At 34.8% G+C, this 21,923-nt stretch overlaps 2 protein-coding genes across 6 annotated transcripts; both read right to left on the bottom strand.

The window, feature by feature from the left end:
- Window positions 1-1,016: 1,016 nt before the first annotated feature.
- Window positions 1,017-8,781, bottom strand: LOC115994975 (cyclin-L1-1-like). Of its 5 annotated transcripts, none has more exons than XM_031119349.1 (10): window positions 8,560-8,781; window positions 6,397-6,584; window positions 6,206-6,287; window positions 5,849-5,989; window positions 5,424-5,593; window positions 2,845-3,118; window positions 2,071-2,482; window positions 1,885-1,920; window positions 1,712-1,795; window positions 1,017-1,531 (listed from the first exon to the last, which is right to left on the bottom strand). In XM_031119349.1, the coding sequence occupies exons 2-9, from the start codon at window positions 6,546-6,548 to the stop codon at window positions 1,725-1,727; spliced, it is 1,338 nt and encodes a 445-aa protein (XP_030975209.1). In that variant the 5' UTR covers window positions 6,549-6,584; window positions 8,560-8,781; the 3' UTR covers window positions 1,017-1,531; window positions 1,712-1,724. The 5 variants fall into 5 exon arrangements, with proteins under 5 accessions (XP_030975209.1, XP_030975207.1, XP_030975208.1 ...); XM_031119347.1 differs by having other exon boundaries at window positions 1,885-1,923; window positions 8,560-8,780; XM_031119348.1 differs by having other exon boundaries at window positions 1,017-1,795; window positions 1,885-1,923.
- Window positions 8,782-15,931: 7,150 nt separating this feature from the next.
- Window positions 15,932-21,193, bottom strand: LOC115994679 (probable leucine-rich repeat receptor-like protein kinase At2g33170). Its single transcript, XM_031118902.1, has 3 exons — window positions 20,405-21,193; window positions 16,967-19,924; window positions 15,932-16,602 (listed from the first exon to the last, which is right to left on the bottom strand). Exons 2-3 carry the CDS (start codon window positions 19,896-19,898, stop codon window positions 16,283-16,285), a joined length of 3,252 nt encoding a protein of 1,083 aa, XP_030974762.1. The 5' UTR covers window positions 19,899-19,924; window positions 20,405-21,193; the 3' UTR covers window positions 15,932-16,282.
- Window positions 21,194-21,923: the final 730 nt, after the last annotated feature.

Here is a 21,923-nt window from a genome sequence, read left to right as displayed (position 1 = left end):
TTGCAAATGTTTAGGTGGTTATTATGTATGAATTTTTTTTTTTTTAATACAATATTTGGGATTGGAAGATTTGAATCATGGTTAGAAACACTTGGAAGTACCAGTTAAGCTACATGTAATGTAATTGACATTATAATTAAGTTTTAATAACACTTGGAATGAATTTGGTTGTTTTACAAGTCTTCTTTATTTTTGGTCTAATATTTTCTCATACTATCTCATACCACAACTTGCTATTTGTATGACTGCTTTCTTAAATTTGTAGAAAGATAGCATTGCTCTAAATTCAGTGTCTCTCGTTCTTGGTCTCAAACTTCTCTAGGGTAATCTACTCCCTCGTCATACTGTCTTGAAAACTGCACCTTTGTGAGGGAATCCAGAATTTGTTTAGGATTTCTAGTCTCATGTGCCAAAACTAATTGAAATAATGAACTACATTCTTTCATGTTGATTAGGCATGGAGGCTTCCATTTGCAGAATGATAAACTCATGCAATTCCCATCACATTTCATGCTACTATAGATCTCTTGATCACTTAGTACCTGTTTGGTTTTAGCTGAGGCATCCACGTTTTGCGTTTTCAGTTTTTTTTTTTTTTTGCTCCTGCACATAAACAGTAATATCACATGATTTTAATGTGTAAGAGACAAAAAATACTATTTATGCACTGTTTATATACTGTTCACGGATCCCATAACACTATTTACATATTTAAAAATCATTTTGCTACAGTATTTTCAGTTTTCAGTTTCAGCAATAATAAGTTTAATCCAAACGGACCCTTAATCTCAATTCTCATGCAACACATGGTACTACTTCAGTCAATAGCATTGCTTACCCGTTGTTCAGTTGGTAATGACAGTTGGAAATGGTGCGCATGTTTATGCGCATATTTGCCTGAGTAACTTGGAAGGATAGCTAAAAAAATTGATTTGGAAGGAAAGCTAAGATAACATCTAGTCAAGGCATGGATTCTAGAACTCTCAAGAGTCAAGCTTGATTTTAAGTAAACCATATCCAAAAAATTTAGACGGGGATCCAGAGAACCCGTTGTAATAAGATATTAGCACTAAAATGAGAACATGTTCGGCTGCAATAACATTACTCTTGCTATATAATAAGAGCAATTCAACATATACAGCTGGTACAACTACGCCCAAAAAATCTATAAAACAAGCAGCACTGGTGCGGAAAAATGGGATCAGTGAGGAATCTTTGACATATCATATAGTCTGATGTTTATCAAAAAACATAAGCTGTTCACATAGCAGCAATGCAAGGCACATCATCCTGCATGCATTTCTAGGGGTGTAAACTTGCCAAAGATATCAAATGAACATGGATTCTCATTCGTAAAGCATTCAAGACAGACCCCCCAGGCTGGCACCTCCCAAGTAGTACCAGCTACCAATTGCTGCACGTCCCATGAAGTGGCAAGCTCCTGCGTCATAATACAATAATGCAGCAAGCTATTGCAGATAGCCAGAAGATAAGCAAAGCACTACGAGTGTTGTGCCTGCATTACAGAGGGCTGAATACAAGATCAACAATTGGGATTAGACCACAGATCAGTCATCAAAATTAAGGTTGTACATTTCAAGTCAAAATAATTCTTGTTTCAAGTGAGATGATCTCTCTCCCCCAGTAGTAGTACTTATTTCCTCTTTGCAGACATGATGATCAAGATAGATACAATATACAACTAGCATACCTTGAAGACAGGTTTAAGCATATGAATGATGTCTATGGCGATCCTTCTCCCTTGAAGAATAAGAGGAACTGTGGTAGTCACGATCTGAAAATGAAGAGGTTCAAATAATGGACCTATGGTTAAACAAGAAACCATATTGAATATAAAATACCAGAGGGAAACAAAATGTATACCTCTTGATGAGTGATGTCTTGATTTCCCTGAATGTCCTCCTGCATTCACAAGAGAAAAAGAATATCACTAGATAATCAAAGAACAATTAGAAAAGATTAGACCACAATACAAAATCAAAGAAACAACCTTAAAATAAGTATTAACAATGGCATCAGATTCATGAACAAAATTGGTTGTAAACATACCTGAATCCTTTCCTCTATCCTTGGAACGATGACTGCGATCCTTGGCTTTATCTCTGTCCCTCTCTGTTTCCTCTCGATCCCGTTCACGGTCAGAATCCCTGCCCCTATCACGATCCCGAGCCTTTATTCGGTCCTCCCTCTCTCTGTCCCTTTCCCTTTCCCTCTCCTTCTCTCTCTCCCTGTTCCTTTCCCTACTTGCCTCTGTTTTGAGTTCAGAATTAGATTTTGGCAGAGGCTCTTCTCTTGCCTCTCCCTCAACAGACATGTTCTTTGATTCATCATCACTTTTCTTAGAATCCTTCATCTTGTCAATGGCTGCTCTAACCAATACTTCTTTGGCTCCAACAGATTCAGGATTAATTGCTGCTGAAACTGGCCTAATATTAGCTGTAGGGCTAGTCTGTGAAATTTCCTGTAGAAGTAGAACAGCAATGAAACAAAAATCCCACCATACTTAAGTGATTCAACTCTCCCTAGTCTATGGAAGTTCTTATAGTACAGCAATGAAATAAAAATCCCATGCTAAGATGGACCAAATTTTCTGATGTCTTTACAATTGCCATCCTTTCTCTAAACAGAGAATTCAAGTGCTACTGCCAGATGGTCTAACAACTCACATCTATAGCAAGAATAACTGGAAATAAGACAAGTAGTTGACAAACAAAAATGCAACACTTGCTGAGGAATTGAAAATTGCAAAAACTGTAGAAGAGCATTTGTAGGCTTTATATTTCCAGTGAAACTCAAAATAGTACAACAAAAAAATAGTAGTACCTTCGGAATTGGCTGAGATTGTGAATCCCTTGACTTGTTCGAAAATGTAAAAGAGTCTCCATCCTTACAGACTGGAATGTACTGTGCCTTAGGAAGGCTGTACAGCTCAGCCAGAACTCTGCATACTTCATCAATCCCAGATTTGTCTGCATCAAATACCTTCCACCATGGTGGATTCTCAGGAAGGGGTACTTGGAACCGACGAGCAGCAGCATAGACAACCCCACAAGCCACAACCTCGCTCTTGAATCGAACACACAAAGTTGTGCGCAAACTGCCCAAATTTGAATGTTAAAATAAAATTACACAACAAAACAGATTACTAATGGAACTGTAAACCATAGTGAAAGACATGGAAACACTACAACAATCGGCAGACATAAAACACAACTAAAAAAAATTAGGGAAAGGCTGTGTACATTGGAATTAGACCCATTATTCTGAAACATGGTAGAAATGCAACTGTCTTGCACACTATAGTATGGCTATCAAATATACAAATAAATTTCAGATGCCTTCTTGGGTATACATCACTCTTATGCTATAGCATCATCAGAACAGTGTTCTCAAATGCAGCTTTTCGCAAATTGCTAATTGCTTATTTGTTGAAAGTTGGGTAAAGTATGGTTGTCCCTAGAAGAAGTGAGGCTTTTAAAAGCAGGACATAAGCAAATAAGCTATAAATCTAAAAGAAAAGGCTAATGGAAAACGAGAATAGATCAAACTATAAGCATGGCAAGAGAAACATACAAAGGCCATTTATAAGATTCAAGAAGCAAAAAGAATTAAAGAGAGGCAAAAAAATAACAAGGATCTAAACACCAAATAAAACATGATCATAAAAAACAAACAGAATATGGGGCTTAAATGGGCTGATTGAAAAATACAAATCATTGTTTGTTCTAATAGTCAAAAGAAGGGGGAGAAGGCTCCATGGATTTAAAAATCAGACCGAATAGAGAACCGGAAAAGGGACTAGATCCCAGTTTTTTGGTCCAACCTGAAAAGGAACTAGATCCCAGTTTTTTGGTCCAACTAAGGTTGGACCGGTAGTCGAAATGGTGACAAAATAAATATTTTATTTAATAATACAATTAAATTATATAAATTCTAAATGTATGACAATTAGCCATATTTAGTAAAAAAATTATCATAACATTAAAACAATTTTTCCAAGTGAAATTTCCCACGTTCCTATATTAATGAAAATAAAAATACTTAACTAACCAATTTCATAAGGAGGGGTGCACAAATAAAAACATTAATAAGTTTCTTGGGTATTAGATCCAACCTTAATCTACTGACTGTGGTACGTTGGTCAGAGGTAAGAGAGAGGAGGTATGGGAAGTGTCTTTGGTGAGTGAGCAAATTATCCATAACCTTGTCTTTGAATTGGGCTTTGAATTGGCGTAAAAGCCTTGAGACAGCTTCAGAGAGAGAGAGAGAGAGAGAGAGCCACAGAAAAGCAAGACAAAATGCCTCTCCTCCAAACTCCACTTTATTCTATCATCAAATTTAAGACCTTGCTCTGTACCATAATGGTTTTTTTTTTTTTTTTTAGAGAGCCAAGTCTCTTTGTCTCAGAGTCTCCTTTTTATGTCCAACCCCCTCTGGAGATTACTTGGACATCATTGCCAAAGAAATCCATTAGGTACTAGTATGGTAAGTTAACAAAAAAGAAAGAAAGATTTTTTCATCCTATTTTCAGTGATGGCAAGTTGGGATGAACCCACAGAAAATTATTGAATACTCCGGGAATACCATACATGCGTACTCCCCCTCTCCACCTCCCCCTCCCCCTCCCCCTCCCCCTCACATGAATTGTGGGTCCCACCATGAATTTTATTAGTGAAACCCACAATTATGTGAGAGGAGGGAGTATACATTTATGGTACTCTACGAGTATTTTATAGTTACCTTGAACCCACAAGGTAGAATTTCCATATTTAGAGTGGACTTGACTGTAAAGTGTTGCATCACCATCCTCATGACCTGCCACACCCATTTTCAGAGAAAATGCTACTGTTTGGCTGCATTTTCAGATCCATCACCAGTTTAACCAGTCCAGTTCTCAATTCTCAATTTACCTATTGAATTTCTGGTTTTCTGGTTTTTTCCAGATTTTATTAAATTTCCAGTTTTTTAGCATAACCAGGCAGGATTATTGGCCAGTTCATGGTTGAACCAGCCAGTCCAGTGTGGCTTTTAAAACCATGGAGGGGCTCCCACACATCAACATATATATATGTAAACTAAATGACACTTAGAGTATGTTTGGGAAGTGATGAAAGTTGAAGCTTATTAGAGTTTTTAGCTTATTTTTGCTACTATTTATGAGTCCCATTGCACTTTTTTGTACTATTCATGAGTCTCACTGTACTATTCAGCTAACATTTAACTTTTTCTACAGTACTTTCAGCAAAAAGTTTTTAGTTTCAACTAAATAAACTGTTCTTAAACCGACCCAATTGAACTATAAAAGTTCTAGATGCAAAATTTTCGTGTTCAACGGATAACCAAACGATAAGAATAGAAAGTGCATAACTTGTGTCCGTGAGTAGTTAATTTATAAGAAGTACCTATCATTTGCTAGATTCCAAGCTTCCTGCCTCAGTTCTGGAGGTGTTTCAAGAGTAGCAAGGTAGTTAGATATGAATTTATGAGGATGTTCAACATGACAAACGAATCCCATCTCTTTCAATATATGTCTTTCTGTTCTGCTCAAGTCAGTTTTGAGGTCATGATATTTCTGTTAGGAAAAAAAAAGGAAAACATGAGAATTTACTGGTTTTTTTAGAGGAAAAAAAATAATTTTAAACGCAAATACACATGAACTGCTAAAATTAAAACCTATTCAACAAAGACATTATACTTGGTGGCTGCCAAAAAGAAGGGGGGAAAAATAAAAAAATAAGTAATTTGGAAAACTCAATTCTTGTGCCAAATAAGAAAATGAAAAACAAAAACCAAGTTAATATCATAATAAAGAAGGTGGATGCCTAACCTGCGAACCAACCTCCAAATGCTCTATTGGTAAGTTCTCCCTCCTACATTCCATTCTGTGGAAAACAACGAGGACTTGTCTTGCTTTTCTTGGACTTTCCTCAAGCTTCGATGCAAGCCATACACAGCTCGCAGCAACTTTCTGCAAAACAAGGTATAGAAGTTTTATAGAACTTTCTGCAGAGAAAACGGACCCTAATTCAATGAAGCTCAATGCAAATATTTGACTTAGCAGAGGGGCAATATCGATATGAAACTAGAACATGAATGTACTTCCAAATAAAAAATAAAAATCATTCCTTTTCCTTTGTTTATTATCTATATCTCAGCAAGAGAGTGATGGGAGACAAAGTTTAACCTTCACATTGAAGCGGGCAAATGATTTCTTGCAATAGAAACGATGGAATAGAACCTGCCCAGTGGCCATTACTGCTTGAGGTCTGTAAGTAAGAAGATTAAGGCAACATGATGAACCAACAAAATTAGGAAAAGCATACAATTTCATATACCAACATATATTCAATATATAAAGAAATCAAAACAGGATACAGTCTAAGCAAGATGCCACTTTCTTGGATGAGATCACAGCCATATATTCGTAAGATAGTTTCAGTCGCTTCATCTATACCATCTTTCCTAGATGGTGAGTTCTTTAGCTCCTCATCAGTTAAGTAGAAGTTGTCAATCGCCGTGTATATCATTCTAATTGTAAGAACTCAACAAGCTTCAACAAACCGCTACAAAATAACAAATCAAAATTTTAGTCTCAAGAATTAACATGCATAAACCAATAAGTGGAAACAAAAATTCTCATGAATTATAACTACTGTAAAACCATAAAGTAAGTTGTGTTTGCACAAAATCCAAAAGAGGATCCTTCACTAACCTATCTATCTTACTTTTATAATTAGTAACTGGTTAACCAGTTTGGAACCCAAGAAAATAAAACACTCCTCTAAACTGTGCCAAACAAGAACAACATACACAAAACAAAATAAAGTTGTATTTACACAAAATCCAAAAGAGTTTCCTTCATTAACCCCTTTCTTCCATTGTTAGTAAATTAGTTAAACAGTTTGGAAACAAAGAATACAAAATCATCTGCTAAATGTTTTAATGCGCTTATAGAGAGAGAAATATACACGCTTAACAAAAACTTAAGCGGAAATAAAAGAAATTAATGCGGCTTAGTTGTATTTAATTTTGGGGAAAATTTAATAAATCCGGTTTGTCTTCATTTCCAATTGATGAAAAAGACTTTACAATTCCCCCCCCCCCCCCCCTCTTCTTATTATTCTCAGTTAATTTAGACTTAACAAGACACCTATGGACCTTGAATAAAAGTCTTTAAGGCCTTCCATCACCCATTTCATAAGGTTAAACTTAACTCTAACACTCAAGATGTATTCAACTGACCCACAGAAAGTCAAATTTCACTACAAACATTTACATAGGATTCAGCATTCTTGGCCACCATAGGGTTGGGCCAACATAATGCATTCTACTACAACTCATAGCAACCAAGTGTCAAGTTATCAACACAACAACAAAAATTCGCAAATGAAATCATCAAATTCATCCTAACATACACATTAAATAAATTTTAAAAATTCCACACTTGAAGACACTACTTCCATGGGGTTTTGGCCCTATAATCTAAAATCATGAGTTTCAAACTTTCCAGCCCTTTGAAAGGGCAACTTCCAACTTCTGTTGTATTTAGATTATTTCTGACCTAATTGTGTAAAAACGTGAATCAAGCATTCTAATTGAAAAAATTTGGAGATTACTTCAAATATTCCATGTGCCAAACCCAGTGGGTCTCCAGCTCCTATCATTGTTAAACCCGTTGGAAGGGAGTCAGCAGTGTGGTAATACAAAGACCCATTTTATGCATTGTTGGATAGCTTTAAAAGGGAATAAAAAAAAACCATGTTTGTGTACCATAATGACAACCCTGATGACACTAAAAAACACTATCAAAAGGACCATAGGCCTCCCAACATCCAATAGTTACAAGTGCAACTCACATCCAATTAAAAGCTACAGCTTAAACATATATCTTACTATGGACTTTGTCCTCAACCAGCCCATGTAAACTTAAAATCCTAATATTTCCAAAGACATTACAGCACCATAACTCAAGGGATTTGTCCCCACACAAAGCTCTTGTTTCACACTTCCCTCTCTAGTTTGCTCAATAAACCCAAAGACAATACACATCCTCAAGGCAATTTCCCTATATTCACTCTCAAACTCAAAACAGGTTGTAGCTCAACTGGCATCTGCTGGTGTTTCCTACAGAGCGGTCCAAGGTTCAAATCCCCCTCCCCCAACCATCGAATTATCAAAAACAAAAACGAAAACTCAAAACAGTCCAATTAATGAATTGGACCCAACCCTTTTGCCCATTCGCTATGTTGTTCACATGCACATGCTCACCCATCCATTTATCAACACAACCATAACCTTCAATTTCACATTCCATAATCCCAAATTAACAAAACCCAGTTCTGTTAACAATTAAACGACCACAAAAAAAAAAATAAAAAAAAAAGTGAGATTTCCTTAACCCCAAGGTGAGGGTTTTGGAAGAAACAAATTTTCCTCCTAATCGTACTCTTTATTTTATATATTCCTGATTTAAACTTATAATCTCAGCCCTTACATAAACCCTACCTTAGATTTGTACTAAAATTTGTTTGCAATTACCTCTAAATCCTGGCTTCGCCGAAAGGGCGAAGTGGCGGTGTCGGTGGCGGTGAGGAGCTTCTCCAAAAATTTGATGCTAACCACGGCAACCGCTTGATTAGGGAGGGAAGACGAGAGCGGAGGAGTGGGCGAGTGTGTGATGAAAAGCAACAAAGTTACATATGAGATGGACAAAATTAGGCTGCAAATATGAAAGAGTTGCTAACCCGATGCCCATTATAGTTCAACAAAAGTTATATATTTTTCACTTTCCTTAAAGGTAAAATCCATTCAAAATAAATTAAAATTCAAAATTGTTAGAAAGGGACCCAACTCATAGATTATGACCTATGGATCATTTACATAGGTGATAAGTGAGTTTAAACTTTAAATTTCTCATTTAAATTTTAAACGGATAGTGGAGTAATTTAGACGTCGGTTTGGATATGGCTTATTTTGTTGAAACTGAAAACTTATTACTGAAAGTACTGTAGATAAAGGATAAAAGTAAACATTAGTTGAAATAGTACCGTGAGTCCATGAATAGTTGAAATAGTACAGTGGGCCCATGAATAATGCCAAAAACTGTAGTGGGGCCAATGAATAATAGTAAAAATAAACTGAATAATGAAATAATTTATAATTTTAATCAACATCCAAATGCACACTTAGTGGTTGAGTATTTTTAGTAACCACATATGACAATGGGTGGATCCATAAGAATATTTTAAATACTCCAAGTGTGAGAATACATAAAATTTTGTGAGCTCTCAAATAACCCATCTTCCTAAAGACCAAGGTTTTCAGAATCGTACCGGATCAGGAGGTTGGACTGTGAAAATCGAGATGAAAACCAGTTTTTTAAGCATAAAGAACCGGATTTTTTGTTAATTCCGTGAACCCATAAAACCGAAGTTGGACCGCACGAACCGGTGGCAAGAACCGTGCGGTCCAACCCCTTAGCATTTTTTTTTTTTAATAAAAACAACTTAACACAATTTTATTCTATTTAATTAAATTATCCATCTCTTACAAGAAATAAAAAAAATTATAATTAAAATCCTTCAAAGATATTCAACTTTAATTCAAAAATTAATCATAAATTTTAATGTTTTCATGGTTATTATTTTATTTTATTAACTTTCTTATTTAATTATTAAATATATGCTTGAAAATTATTAAATTTCTCTCACATATATAGATATATTAGTCAATTTTGCTAGTTTTATAAATTTAATATCTATATTTAGGCTTTAATTAATTATTAAATTAATTATGACGTCATCACGATTCGACCTTGGTTTGACCTCAAAAACCTTGAACCTCTCTCTTTTACGGTTCAATGAATGGTCCAAATCTGAAAACCTTACTAGAGACACCATCTACAATTTCCCTAGAATTTGGAGTATGGGATATAGAGGAGACTCTAGTTACCTTTTTGGCAACTTGAAAGTGGTCCAAAATGCAAAAAGATTGTGAGGATGAGTTAATAAAGCAAGCAAAGGATAAGATCCAGAAAATAGGTGATTCGTTCCACCAAGGTATGTGTCTATGACCCATAGTATTTAATCAAAAAAATAACCAAAAAAATTTCTAATTTAAAATAAAGGTTGAGTGAGAAATTTTACTTCAAAATAAAGATTAAAAATAAATATAAAGAGTTTAATTGTTGATCAAATATACAATATTCATCTCAAAATATAATATAAGAATAACATCTATCATTAAGAGCGAACGCCATAAGTTAAAACTCTCTCAAAAAACAAAATAAATAAATAACCTCTAACCATCATAATGATGGGAAAAACTTTAGTTTCTACCAAAAACAACTCATTACAATTTTTTTTTAAAAAAATAGAATCCATTAAAATAAAATTTGATTGCTAAGGGGGTGTTTGATTTGTCAATTTTCATAACTCATATCTTTGTTCCATAACTTATAACTCAAAAATGGTAGGACCCATAGCAAAAAGGTTATTTGGGAAGTCCATAACTCTGTTTCCATCATTCAATTCTCTGATTTTTGAGTTATGAGTTATGGAAACTGAAAACACATTTTGGCTGTTTTCAGTTTCTATAACTCATAACTTAATGGTAATATTGTAATTAAATACACATAGGAGACCCACAAACAGTACCCAGCCGCAACTTTTGACCACTTTTGACTTTTTTTTTTCCTTTCTTCTCCTGGGTTGGCTATTTGGTTCTTTTTTTTTTCTTCTTCTTCTTTCTTTCACTGGTTCGGTTTGTTCTGGGTTTTTTTTTTTTTTTTTTTTTTCACTGGGTTCGGTGATACTAAATGAAAAAAAAAAAAAAAAAAAAAAAAAAAAAAACACCTGCACCGTGTGACAAGTATAGGACCCACAAATAATGTGAAAAATATTGAGTGATGACAAGTAAGTGATGGTGCCAAACAGGTAGGGTATTTTGAGTGATGAGTGATGAGTGACGAAAATTGAGTGAAGAAAAAAAGTAAACCAAACATGGCCTAAGTTTCTATACATAATTTGGCGGAAGCACGGGAAAAGTAATCATGTGTAAGTTGTAACTGTAACCTCCTTTTATAAGACGAAACCAAGACACTACTTTGGACTTTGGAGAACTTGTCAGTGCATATAACGTCAATCATAACTAAAATACATTTATCATGAATTGGCTCTAGTCTAGAGTACCAAATAAGTTCAGCTATTGAACTTGAAGAATTCTTTAGGCCATCTTGGGAGAAAATTGTAGTCATCACATTTTCAGTGCGGGTAAGCATCCCACGTCTATTAACAATGACATCTGTTATAAAAAAAAAAAAATGAAAATTAAGGTCTCTATAATTCCTTTTGTAATATAATCCCAAAATTACTTATTCTGTTTACAGAATCTTGGTTTTTTTTTTTTTTTTTTTTTTTTTTTCTAGGACTGAATAATCCTTGTCTTTCTAACATTTGTCTTCAGTATTTGCTTTAAAGAACCACGTTTATGGTGCTCTTGTGAGAAGTAATACATCGTGAAAATAGTAATGAGTAGTATAAATCTCTTAGAGCATTTCAACCAAATATCATGACTCTGTCAAGTTTTCCGTTTGTGTTTAATAATCTTCTATTCACATGGCTAGATATGTTTGGTGGAGTATACAGTGGAGCATATAAGGTGGTACAGAAGATTTGGACTCGAGATCAGGGTATATGTAACCTTTGTTCGTGGAGTATTAGACCAACTAGTCCATGCATGGAATCCTAAGAGCATCCACAGCAGTGGAGCTAAAAATTTAGCTTTTTAGCTCCACCAAAAGTTACTTTATCTATTTTACCTACACACATGTTGCAACAATGGATTTGTTTTAGCTTTCAACACAATAAAATAATATAAACATCACAATAAAATAATATATTCCCTACAATAAAATAATATATTTCACTACCCAAAAAACATCCACAGCACCAACCACAACCACCTCTACTATCAGCCACAGCCACAACCACACCCATAACCACCACCACCAGCAGTCCATAGCAGAAAAAAAAAAACAAACAAACAAAAAAACAAAAACAAAAAACAAAAAAACAAAACAAAACAATCGAAATCTCCAATCTTTTTCCTCAACCCAGACCAAACAAAATCACCAATCACAAACAAAATAAAATATCTCCAATCACAGAGCTGGGCTTCGGTGAGGAGGATAGTGTCGGCGTGGGTCTGATCAGCGGAAGAGAAGTGGGTCTGAGGCGGATGGGTCTGATCGGCGAAAAACCAAAGCAATGGTCTGATCGGCGTTGGGTGAGCATGGAGATGGAGGACTGGGCGGAGGCGTGGGTCTGATCGGTGGAAAACCAAAGCAATGGTCTGGGCGGAAGCGTTGGGTGAGCATTGAGATGGAGGCGTGGGTCTGATCGGCGGAAAACCAAAGCAATGGTCTAGGTGGAGGCGTTGGGTCGGACACGTGGATCAGCGGAGCATGATTTAGGGTTGGGTGAGCGTTGAGATGGAGGACTGGGCGGAGGCGTGGGTCGGAGACGTGGATCGGCGACTTGGGTAGGCTTGGGCCAGTGACGTTGAGGCCGGCGGAGGCGTGGGTCGAAGATGTTGAGATAGAGAGGTGAGAGTGATTGAGAGAGAGAGAGAGAGGCATGGAGTAACTGAGAGAGAGAGAGAGAGAGAGAGAGATACTTTTTATTATTTTAATCAACCGGCAAGAATAAAATAATATTTTTTTTTAGCTCTCATGAACAGTGCACATCTATCTATAAATGTGCACTGTAGCAATGGAGCTAAAAAAAATAGATTTAGCTCCACTACTGGAGCATGATTTTGGTGTTTGAGGAGCTAAAATATAGCAATATACCAATATCGCACCACTGTTGTGAGTGCTCTAAGACTGGACAGTATGACATTTGTTATAATTGGAATTAGAATTAAATCAATTAATGCAGTACCTCCAGTCCACAATGAACTATTTCTTAGTGCTACTTTTTGTCTCTATATTTAAATAAGGGTTTGGTTAATGAGTGCATAAAGTGGTAAAGCCCAAGGCTACCCTAGGGAAAAAACAAAACAAAACAAACAAACTTGACCACCCTAAAAAAAAACTTGAACATCCTAAATAAAAATTTGAGTCCATTAAAAATAAATTTTGACATCTTCAAAATTTTGGTCCGTTAAGGATTGAACCAAAAAATTGTGAGAAATGCTATGTTCTATATTTAAATAAAGGTTTGGTTAATGAGTGCATAAAGTGGTAAAGCCCAAGGCTACCCTAGGGAAAAAACAAAACAAAACAAACAAACAAACTAGACCACCCTAAAAAAAAACTTGAACATCCTAAATAAAAATTTGAGTCCATTAAAAATAAATTTTGACATCTTCAAAATTTTGGTCCATTAAGGATTGAACCAAAAAATTGTGAGAAATGCTATGTTCATAACATTTTCACAACACTTTCATAACAAATTCTAAGTGTCATGTTATTACCAATGGACAAAAAAAAACTATTTCAGTAATACGTAAATTAGAACCAATAAAAATTGCCACCTAAGATTTGTTGTGAAAATATTATGAACGTAACATTTATCAAAAATTGTTCAAACAAACAAATTAGCCTAAAGCCAAATCAAACATTTACTTGTGATATTTTAAAAAAAAAAAAAAAATTTCAAAAGGCGTATTTTAAAATTGCTATTTTTTATAAAAAAAAAAAAAAAAAAAAAAAAAAAACCAAAACAAAACAAAAGACATACTTTCCAATAGCTAGTCAGTTAATGCTCACTTTAGTTTTTAATTGAATTTATTAAATTTATGTGATACATCTTGTACATGCACATATGCACTAAAATAACACATCAATACTTTATTGAACATAATTAATATAACGGTTTAATGCCTAAGGTTGGAGAAAGTATAACAAGAAGAGTGAGATGATATTTTGATTATTAAAAATAGAGATTTTAATTCATCTTAAATGAGTAAATGTTAAAAAAAAAATTATAGGAAAAATTAGAAAGAAAAATGATAATGACGTGGCCGTTGATGTAACTCAATTGGAGTGTAGCAACAATAATGCTATAATTAAGTAATAAAAAATAAGAGAAAATAAAAAATTAATTGGAAAATACAATCTAATTATCTTAAAGAGAAAACTACTATTGAGAATAAAAAGAATAATTTATACTTTTAGGAATAGTTCAATTTTTAAGGATAACAAATTATTTTCAGGAAATTTTTAAGAATAAATTATACATTATACCACATATGAATTAAGGTGAATATTAGTGCGGAGATGAAAAGGTAAAAATGAAAAAGGTTAGAGAAAGTGTAACAATAAGTTGAGAAGTTAATAATGAGAAGAGTTAAAATTAAGAAAGAGATAAAATTTTGATTATTAAATAATGGAGTTTTTTTTTTCATCTTAAATGTCTAAATTTTTTAAAAAAAAATTATAGGAAAAATTAGGAATAATCATAATGACATAACCACTAATATGGCTCAATTGAAGTGTAACAACAATAATACTACAATTAAGTAATAAAAAAGGAGAGAAAATAAAAATTAATTGGAGAAAACAATGATTGAGAATAAGAAGATTATATGATGATACAAAATTTTATATAATGTTAACAATTGTTAAAATACTAAGTGAATAATGATAACAAAGGTTAACAATTGATAACAAATTAGTCAATCATGTAATCTTCTTATTTTAAAATATTTTACATCAAAAAATATTATAGGAACAATATGAATTGACAAATACAATCAATATAAAATTTAAATTTTGTATAAAAAAATAAAAAGAGTTACAACCATCTTGAGCCATCTTTTGGATTGTATGGTATAAAAAATTGCGTTTGAGAAAGTTTATTTAAAACTGAAAGAATAATTTCCAAATTCTATATAATTTTTAATTATACAAAAAATGTTATAAATAACTTTTATTAAAAATGACATTTTCGCTAACTTTTGAATTCTTGAGAAAAATTTTATTATTTTTTAATAATATATTTTATTAAAAACAGATAATTAAGGTATATAAACAATTATTGGTTTTCCTTTTATGCATTGTAACGTTTAATGAGAAAACTTTATGAAAACATTTTTTTTTTGGAGATAAACATTTTTTTATTTATTTAAGTTCTTCCAACAATTGTGAAAACTTCAAGTGGTAATTCAAAAGGTAATTCATGTTGTAGTTCATTTTTTGATAGTATAGTTGTATGATGGATTTGGACCATAATTTATAAATTGTTTAGGATATTAAATGTACTCTAGTGTGTGATTTATGAAGTAGTCAATTGGTTTTTCATTGTCTTTGAGTTATTAAAAACGTTACATATACCTTTTTTTTTTTTTTTTTAAAAAAAAAAAAAAAAAGGAAGAAGAAGAAGAAAGAGACTACCATAAAAATAAAAAAAAAATAAATTATCATTCACAACGCATAAGTCCATGGCTACTTTATATAATTTCGAAGACTCCAAGGTAGCACAATCTATTAGGAACCATAACTCATTAAGTGAAGGAAATAATTCAAATCAAGCTACCCCTCTTCTTAGGGCCAAAACTTATTTTAAAAAATCATGGTTAGAGATTTGATGTAAAGGTGCACTTAGTTTTTTGAGAATTCATGGTTGAACCCTTAGTCTCAAAACTTTGGGGTCAACCATGAATTCTCAACAGACTAATCAGGATTGGCTATATGAATTCCTTTTAGCGATTCTATCCTCTTCAAAATCATACTCGTTGTCACCTTAATTGACATTTCATTTTCTACAACCACTACTACTAATGTATTTTATCTTCATCTACCTTTTTTTGTTTCCTCAACTTGAATCAACTTACTCTTCCTCATTAGTGTTCTTTAGGATAATGAACAAGAATTGATTCACATCCTTGAAAGCATTACACTTGGATATAAAGAGAATCACCTTCCAACAAATGTAATTAATTTGATGACGTTTAAGATACACAGAATAGTACCGCAACCGTACACCAGGGTGATCGTAATGTATCTTACAAAAGGAAATATAGTATTAAAGATAGACACCAATTACCCCCTTAAACTAACAAAAACAAAAGTCCAGTAATGACAATTTCTAATGGGAATAAAATGTACAAGAGATTATCATTTTTGCAGTTGTGATAAATTCGAAGAATCAGCACCAAAAAATCATCTCAGTTAATAGAAACTCAAAACTGTCACTTACTTACAGAAGGCATCAACTTTCAGAAGAAATCATAAGTTGGAGATAGCAGAGTTTCCTTCTCATTCATTAGACTCAATAAGCATTAACACAACTTCCCGCATTGATGGCCGTTCCGAAGGGGACATACTCGTGCACATCAAAGCAATTTTAAAGACAGTAAGCATGTGATCAACTGTAATTTTATCTTCAAGATTCAATCTGGGGTCAAGTATCCCAGATGTCAATGAATGGTCCCGAATATAGTTTCTCACCCATGTGACAAGATCACCCCCTTCATCTAGTGGCTGTACAGGAGTTTTCCCAGTCAGCAACTCCAACAGAACAACCCCGTAGCTATATATGTCACATTTTTCTGTAACCTTCATAGTGTATGCATACTCTGCATGATGAAATGTCATATTCCCTTTTAGAAATAAATAAATCTCTATCATAATAGAGAAAAAGCATTACTTGGCAAAGCAATTCATGTGGGATGTGTGTGTATGTGTGAGAGAGAGAGAGAGATAGAGAGGTTTCCCCTCTAAGCTTAACTTGATAGTGTTAGTTTTTCTATTTACAGTGTGAAAGTTTCATATTATTAAAAAATAAAATGCCTCATGATGGTCTAGGAAAGATAACTATATGCTTATACAGTATTTTCGTTAACCTTATTAAAGAATATTTTTATCTGCAATAGTCTCATAGACAAATGATAATTAAACAGTATTTTCTGTGAGTCTGAAAGGGCTTAAAATGAAGCTTACCAGGAGCAATGTACCCATATGATCCTGCAACCGCTGACATTGATTTAGACTGAGGCATGTCAATTACTTTTGCCAAACCAAAGTCACCAACATGAGCTTCAAAGCTGTCATCAAGTAGAATATTGTTGGACTTTATATCACGGTGAATAATCCTTGGTTTGCAATCATGATGTAAATAAGCAAGACCTTCAGCGGCTCCAAGAGCAATTGTGAACCGAGTTGGCCATTCCAAACTAGAAGAAGCCCCATGCAGCATTTCACCCAAGCTGCCCCTAGCCATGTACTCATAGAGTAGCAGATTCGAACCCTGATGATGACAAAAACCAAATAGCTTCACAATATTACGATGCCTAATCTTCCCAAGAGTTGAAATCTCAGCCCGAAAACTGTTCTCAATGCTATCCCCCTCCCTATTAGATGCTAGCTTCTTAACAGCTACAATCAGTCCAGAATGCATAACTGCTTTATAAACTGTTCCACAAGCTCCCCTTCCAACCACATAGCTGTCGTGAAAATTGTCCGTGGCCTCAACCAGATCTTGGAAAGTAAACCCCTCTTTTGGAGGAAAGTAGATATCTGAATCCGAAGATGGAATCTCATTATCTTGCAAGGAAGGAACTGTCTCAGCTGGGCGTCTCATGAAGTATAAAATAATTACAATTAGAATGAGAGAAATCCCACCTATAGCAGCTGCAATAACCGTAATGATTTTACTCCGTGGAGCATTATTTCTTTCCAAAGATGGAAAAGGAGAAGATGAATTTCCACTGCAATCACTGAGAGGGCCACCACAAAGTCCTTTGTTCCCAATAAAGCTGCTGATGGCCATGTTCTGAAACAGTGGTATATAAGGCAAAGGTCCAGAAAGGTTATTGAATGAGAGGTTGCACCCCAATAAACTAGACAGACTTTCAAATGTGCTAGGAATTTCACCACTCAATTGATTATTATTGAGGAAGAGGAATTCCAGTAAATAAAGATTGCCAAGCTCTGGTGGTATTCTCCCAGTGAGATCATTATTACTAAGATTCAATGCAATCTGCAGGCTTGAAAGGGAACCCAACTCAGGAGGTATTTCACCAGAAAATTGGTTGCCACCCATCTGCAACTCTGTCAGACGGGAGAGGTTTCCCAATGCCGAAGGTATATTTCCGGAGAATTTATTTTCCGAAAATATGAGAAGCTCTAACTGTGAAAGTGTTCCAAGTTCATTTGGTAATGCACCTACAAACCTATTTTGGCTGAGATCAAGTCGTTGAAGCATCTTGCAGTTAAAAATTTCAGGCAGAATCTGTCCTGTGAGCAAGTTTGATGAAATATTAAAAGTCACCAACTGAGAGAGATTTCCGATTTCCTTAGGCAACTCTGTAAAGTAATTATCAGCAATGTGAAGCCTTTGTAATTTTTGGCAGTTTCCAACTGAAGGAGGAACTGGACCAGCGAAACTGTTCTGATCCAATTCAAGAGCAGAAAGGTTCACTAATCTGCACAACTCTGATGGAAAGCTCCCAGTAAGCCTGTTTCCAACCAGACGAAGTTGCACCAATGATTGGCAGTTCATGACTCCAGGTGGGATATTTCCATACAGGTTATTAGACTCCAGATTCAACAAAATCAAGTTAGAATGTCGACAAAGATGGGGAGGTATTGTTCCAGTCAGCCGGTTGTCTGAGAAATCAACCACCCAAAGTTGGCTGTAAAGACCAAGCCCCTGAGGAATGCTTCCAGTTAGAAAGTTACTAAAAAGCTGTAGTTGGATCATTTTAGCCAAATATTGAAACCCAAATGGAATAGGACCGGTGAGGTTATTAATTGAGAGATCAAGCTTTGTCAAGTTCCTCAAGTGACTGATCTCATTTGGAATAACACCTGTAAGCTGGTTCCCAAAAAGGTACAGTAAGTGAAGGCCTGTTATCTTACTGAACTCAGAGGGGATTTCACCTGTCAAATAGTTCTCTGAGAAATCAATTTCTGATGCCAGAGAAAGATTCCCAATCTCCCTTGGAATTGTTCCATTCAACCCATTCCTATAGAGGTACAACTTCCTTAGAGCTTTGAGGTTCCCAATCTCCTTAGGTATATATCCCACAAGAACATTCTCATACAAAGCAAGAGTATCAAGGCTCGTACAGTTCCCAAGCTCCTTTGGGATAGATCCTGAAAGCTGGTTAGCCCAGAGAATCAGATCTGTCAACTTCCCAAGCATCCCAATCCCCTTTGGTATTTCCCCTCCTATTTTATTTTGGGCAAGACCAAGTAATTCTAAATTCTCACATCTACTTATTTCAGCTGGTATGCTACCAGAAATAGCATTTTGCCCAGCTCTAAATCTAGTTAAGCTCTTAAGATTTCCAATAGAACTAGGCAATGGACCTGTGAGATTGTTGGTGTATGCCACAAACTCAACCAACAAAGACAAGTTTCCGAGCTCCTCCGGAATAGAACCTGAGATTTTATTGTTGCATACATTCAAACTTCTTAAATAAGGCAGCTTCCCTAACTCAGAAGGAATATGCCCATCAAACTGATTATTATTCAAATAGATATATTCCAAGCTGGAACAGTTTCCAATCTCCCGAGGTATATCTCCGGTGAACCTATTGTAACCAAGATCAAGCTTATTTAGATGGACCAAACTGCCAATGCTAGGGCTCAAGATTCCAGAAAGATTCATTGAACTCAAGTCAAGCGACCAAACAACTGGGTCATTATCAAAAGTGCAATTCACACCAATCCATGCACATGGTGTTTGATCATTCGAATTCCAATTTCCCAAAAAGTTAAATTCATCACGAAGACTATTTTTCAGCTCTAGGAGGTACTTCCCCTCCAAATTCAAACCCTCTGAAGTACAAACAAGTAGAGTAGTAACAAACACAAATAGGACAAAACCCAATCCTAAAATGCTCCTTGAATTGAAATTCCTTGACATTTTAATAGCCCTCGGCTTGATCAAAACTACAACATAAATTAGAAAACATTAAATCCTGCACATGCATAATTTCATAATTGAAATGAAGATAATTGAATTTCTCAAATGACACCAGAATTTCAATAGTAACTAGAACAAAGACTCTGGCTACAAAATCCAATCATGTATACAAAAGAGTGATGAATAAATCATATGAAGTGTAACTAAATTCAATATTCAAATAACTCAACAAACCAGTATGGAAATTTAAGACATGAGAATGCAATTCCATTCAATCATATTAAAGAACCGAAAGACCAGCCTAAGAGGAATTCAAAAACTGATACAAATTACAAAACAGTGATAAATCCATCAATTAAAACTACCCAACAACTCGTAATTCAGAAACTTCACAAAGCAGACAAGAATTTCCAACCAAAACCCAGAAATTCAGTCAGCAAAAGAGCCCCCAACAACTCTCAAAATTGAAAAATACCAATAAGGATTGCAGAGATTATAAAACATACCTCCTAAAGCCAATAATCAGTCATCAAAAAAGAGATAATAAAAGCAGCAAGTCCACCAGTTCCAACAGACTCCTCCTAGTGATGACAAACTGAAAACAGTGGAATTCATGAACCAAAGACGAAAACAAAACAAACCCAGTTCGGCTTTTTTTCTCACAAATGGTGGGGATACAGTGGATCCAAAGGTCAAGATTTTTTTTTTCTTTTCTTTTTAAAAGAAAAGAGTTCTAAGAAGAAAAAAAAACTCTCTAGCTCATTTTGCGGCTTTTGAAGCCGGGAACGTAAAGTGCAATGAATCCAAAACGGATCTTCTCAGTATTATTTTATTGAAAAAGATTGCAGAGTCGAGACTTTGTGCAGCAGTCTCGGCAAAAAAACTCTTGGCTGAAGCTTTAATGGCCGACAATGAATGCTTTTATCTCGTCTAGTCTCACTCTTCACTGTAATAATGGGCTATTTGGTGTTGTATGAATGGACGAGTCTCTCTGTTTCTTTGTCTGGAAGCGGAGGGCTACGTATAAGTTTCTTTGTTTATTATTGCAGTGCTTATTTGAGAAAAAGGTTAGGGAAAACTGTGTGAAGCTTTAGAGAGAGAGAGAGAGAGACGGCGAAGTAGAAGTAGAAGTAGTATCTGTATTTCTCATGTTTTTGTAGAGAAAGAGATAAATATGGGATTTCTTGACTAGGACGGCTGCCTTCTTGGATTGGAAGGTAGGTAAGTGGAATTTTCATTTGTTTTCCTTCCTCTTCCTCTACTCTTTAGCCTTTATGACCATTTTTTCCTACTTCCCCCACCCTCACTACTTCTGCCCTCTCATATTACCCACTAATGTTGCTGTCATGTCATGTCAAATATATCTATATTCAAAACCATTGGTCGCTAGCTAACTCGTGCAATGCACAAAAGTTTAACAAAATGTAAACCTTTCTCTTTTTATATTTTTGCCTTCAATATAAAATTGATAACTATGATAGCCTTTTCTTTTTAAGAGTGCATTTGGGAAGCGCGTTTTGCACTTCCCAAACGCACGTTTGCATTTAAGAATTTTTTTTTTTTTTTTTAGCGAATGAACAGTAAAAGTACTGTTCATACACTGTGTGGGAGACAAATTTTACTGTGCAGAGACAAATTTTACTGTTCATACACTGTTTGCACACTGTTCATGAGACCCACAATCACTTTATTCAGAAAAAAATATTAAAAATGGGTCCCACGGTACTATTTACACATTTAAAAATTATTTTGCTACAGTGTTTTTCAGTTTTCAGTTTCAGTTTTCAGTTTTCAGCTGTATCCAAACGGACCCTTCTAATTATGGTAATTATTAATGGACATTTGTTATATTTGTACTTGCATATGGAACTATGAACTATCAATTTTTTTACACCTTTTAAAGAAAATATGATGTTGGAGGGTTTAAACCCTTAGTGTGGTGATCGCTCCCAAGAATAAGTGCTTGTGAGGTGTGACAGGCAAGAGCCAACGTTCAAGTCTTCAGGAGGGAGTTTCACACACATA

Source organism: Quercus lobata, chromosome 6 (genome assembly GCF_001633185.2).
Source record: "Quercus lobata isolate SW786 chromosome 6, ValleyOak3.0 Primary Assembly, whole genome shotgun sequence".
Classification (NCBI taxonomy): Eukaryota; Viridiplantae; Streptophyta; class Magnoliopsida; order Fagales; family Fagaceae; genus Quercus; species Quercus lobata.
This window is presented reverse-complemented; position numbering and strand designations above follow the sequence as displayed.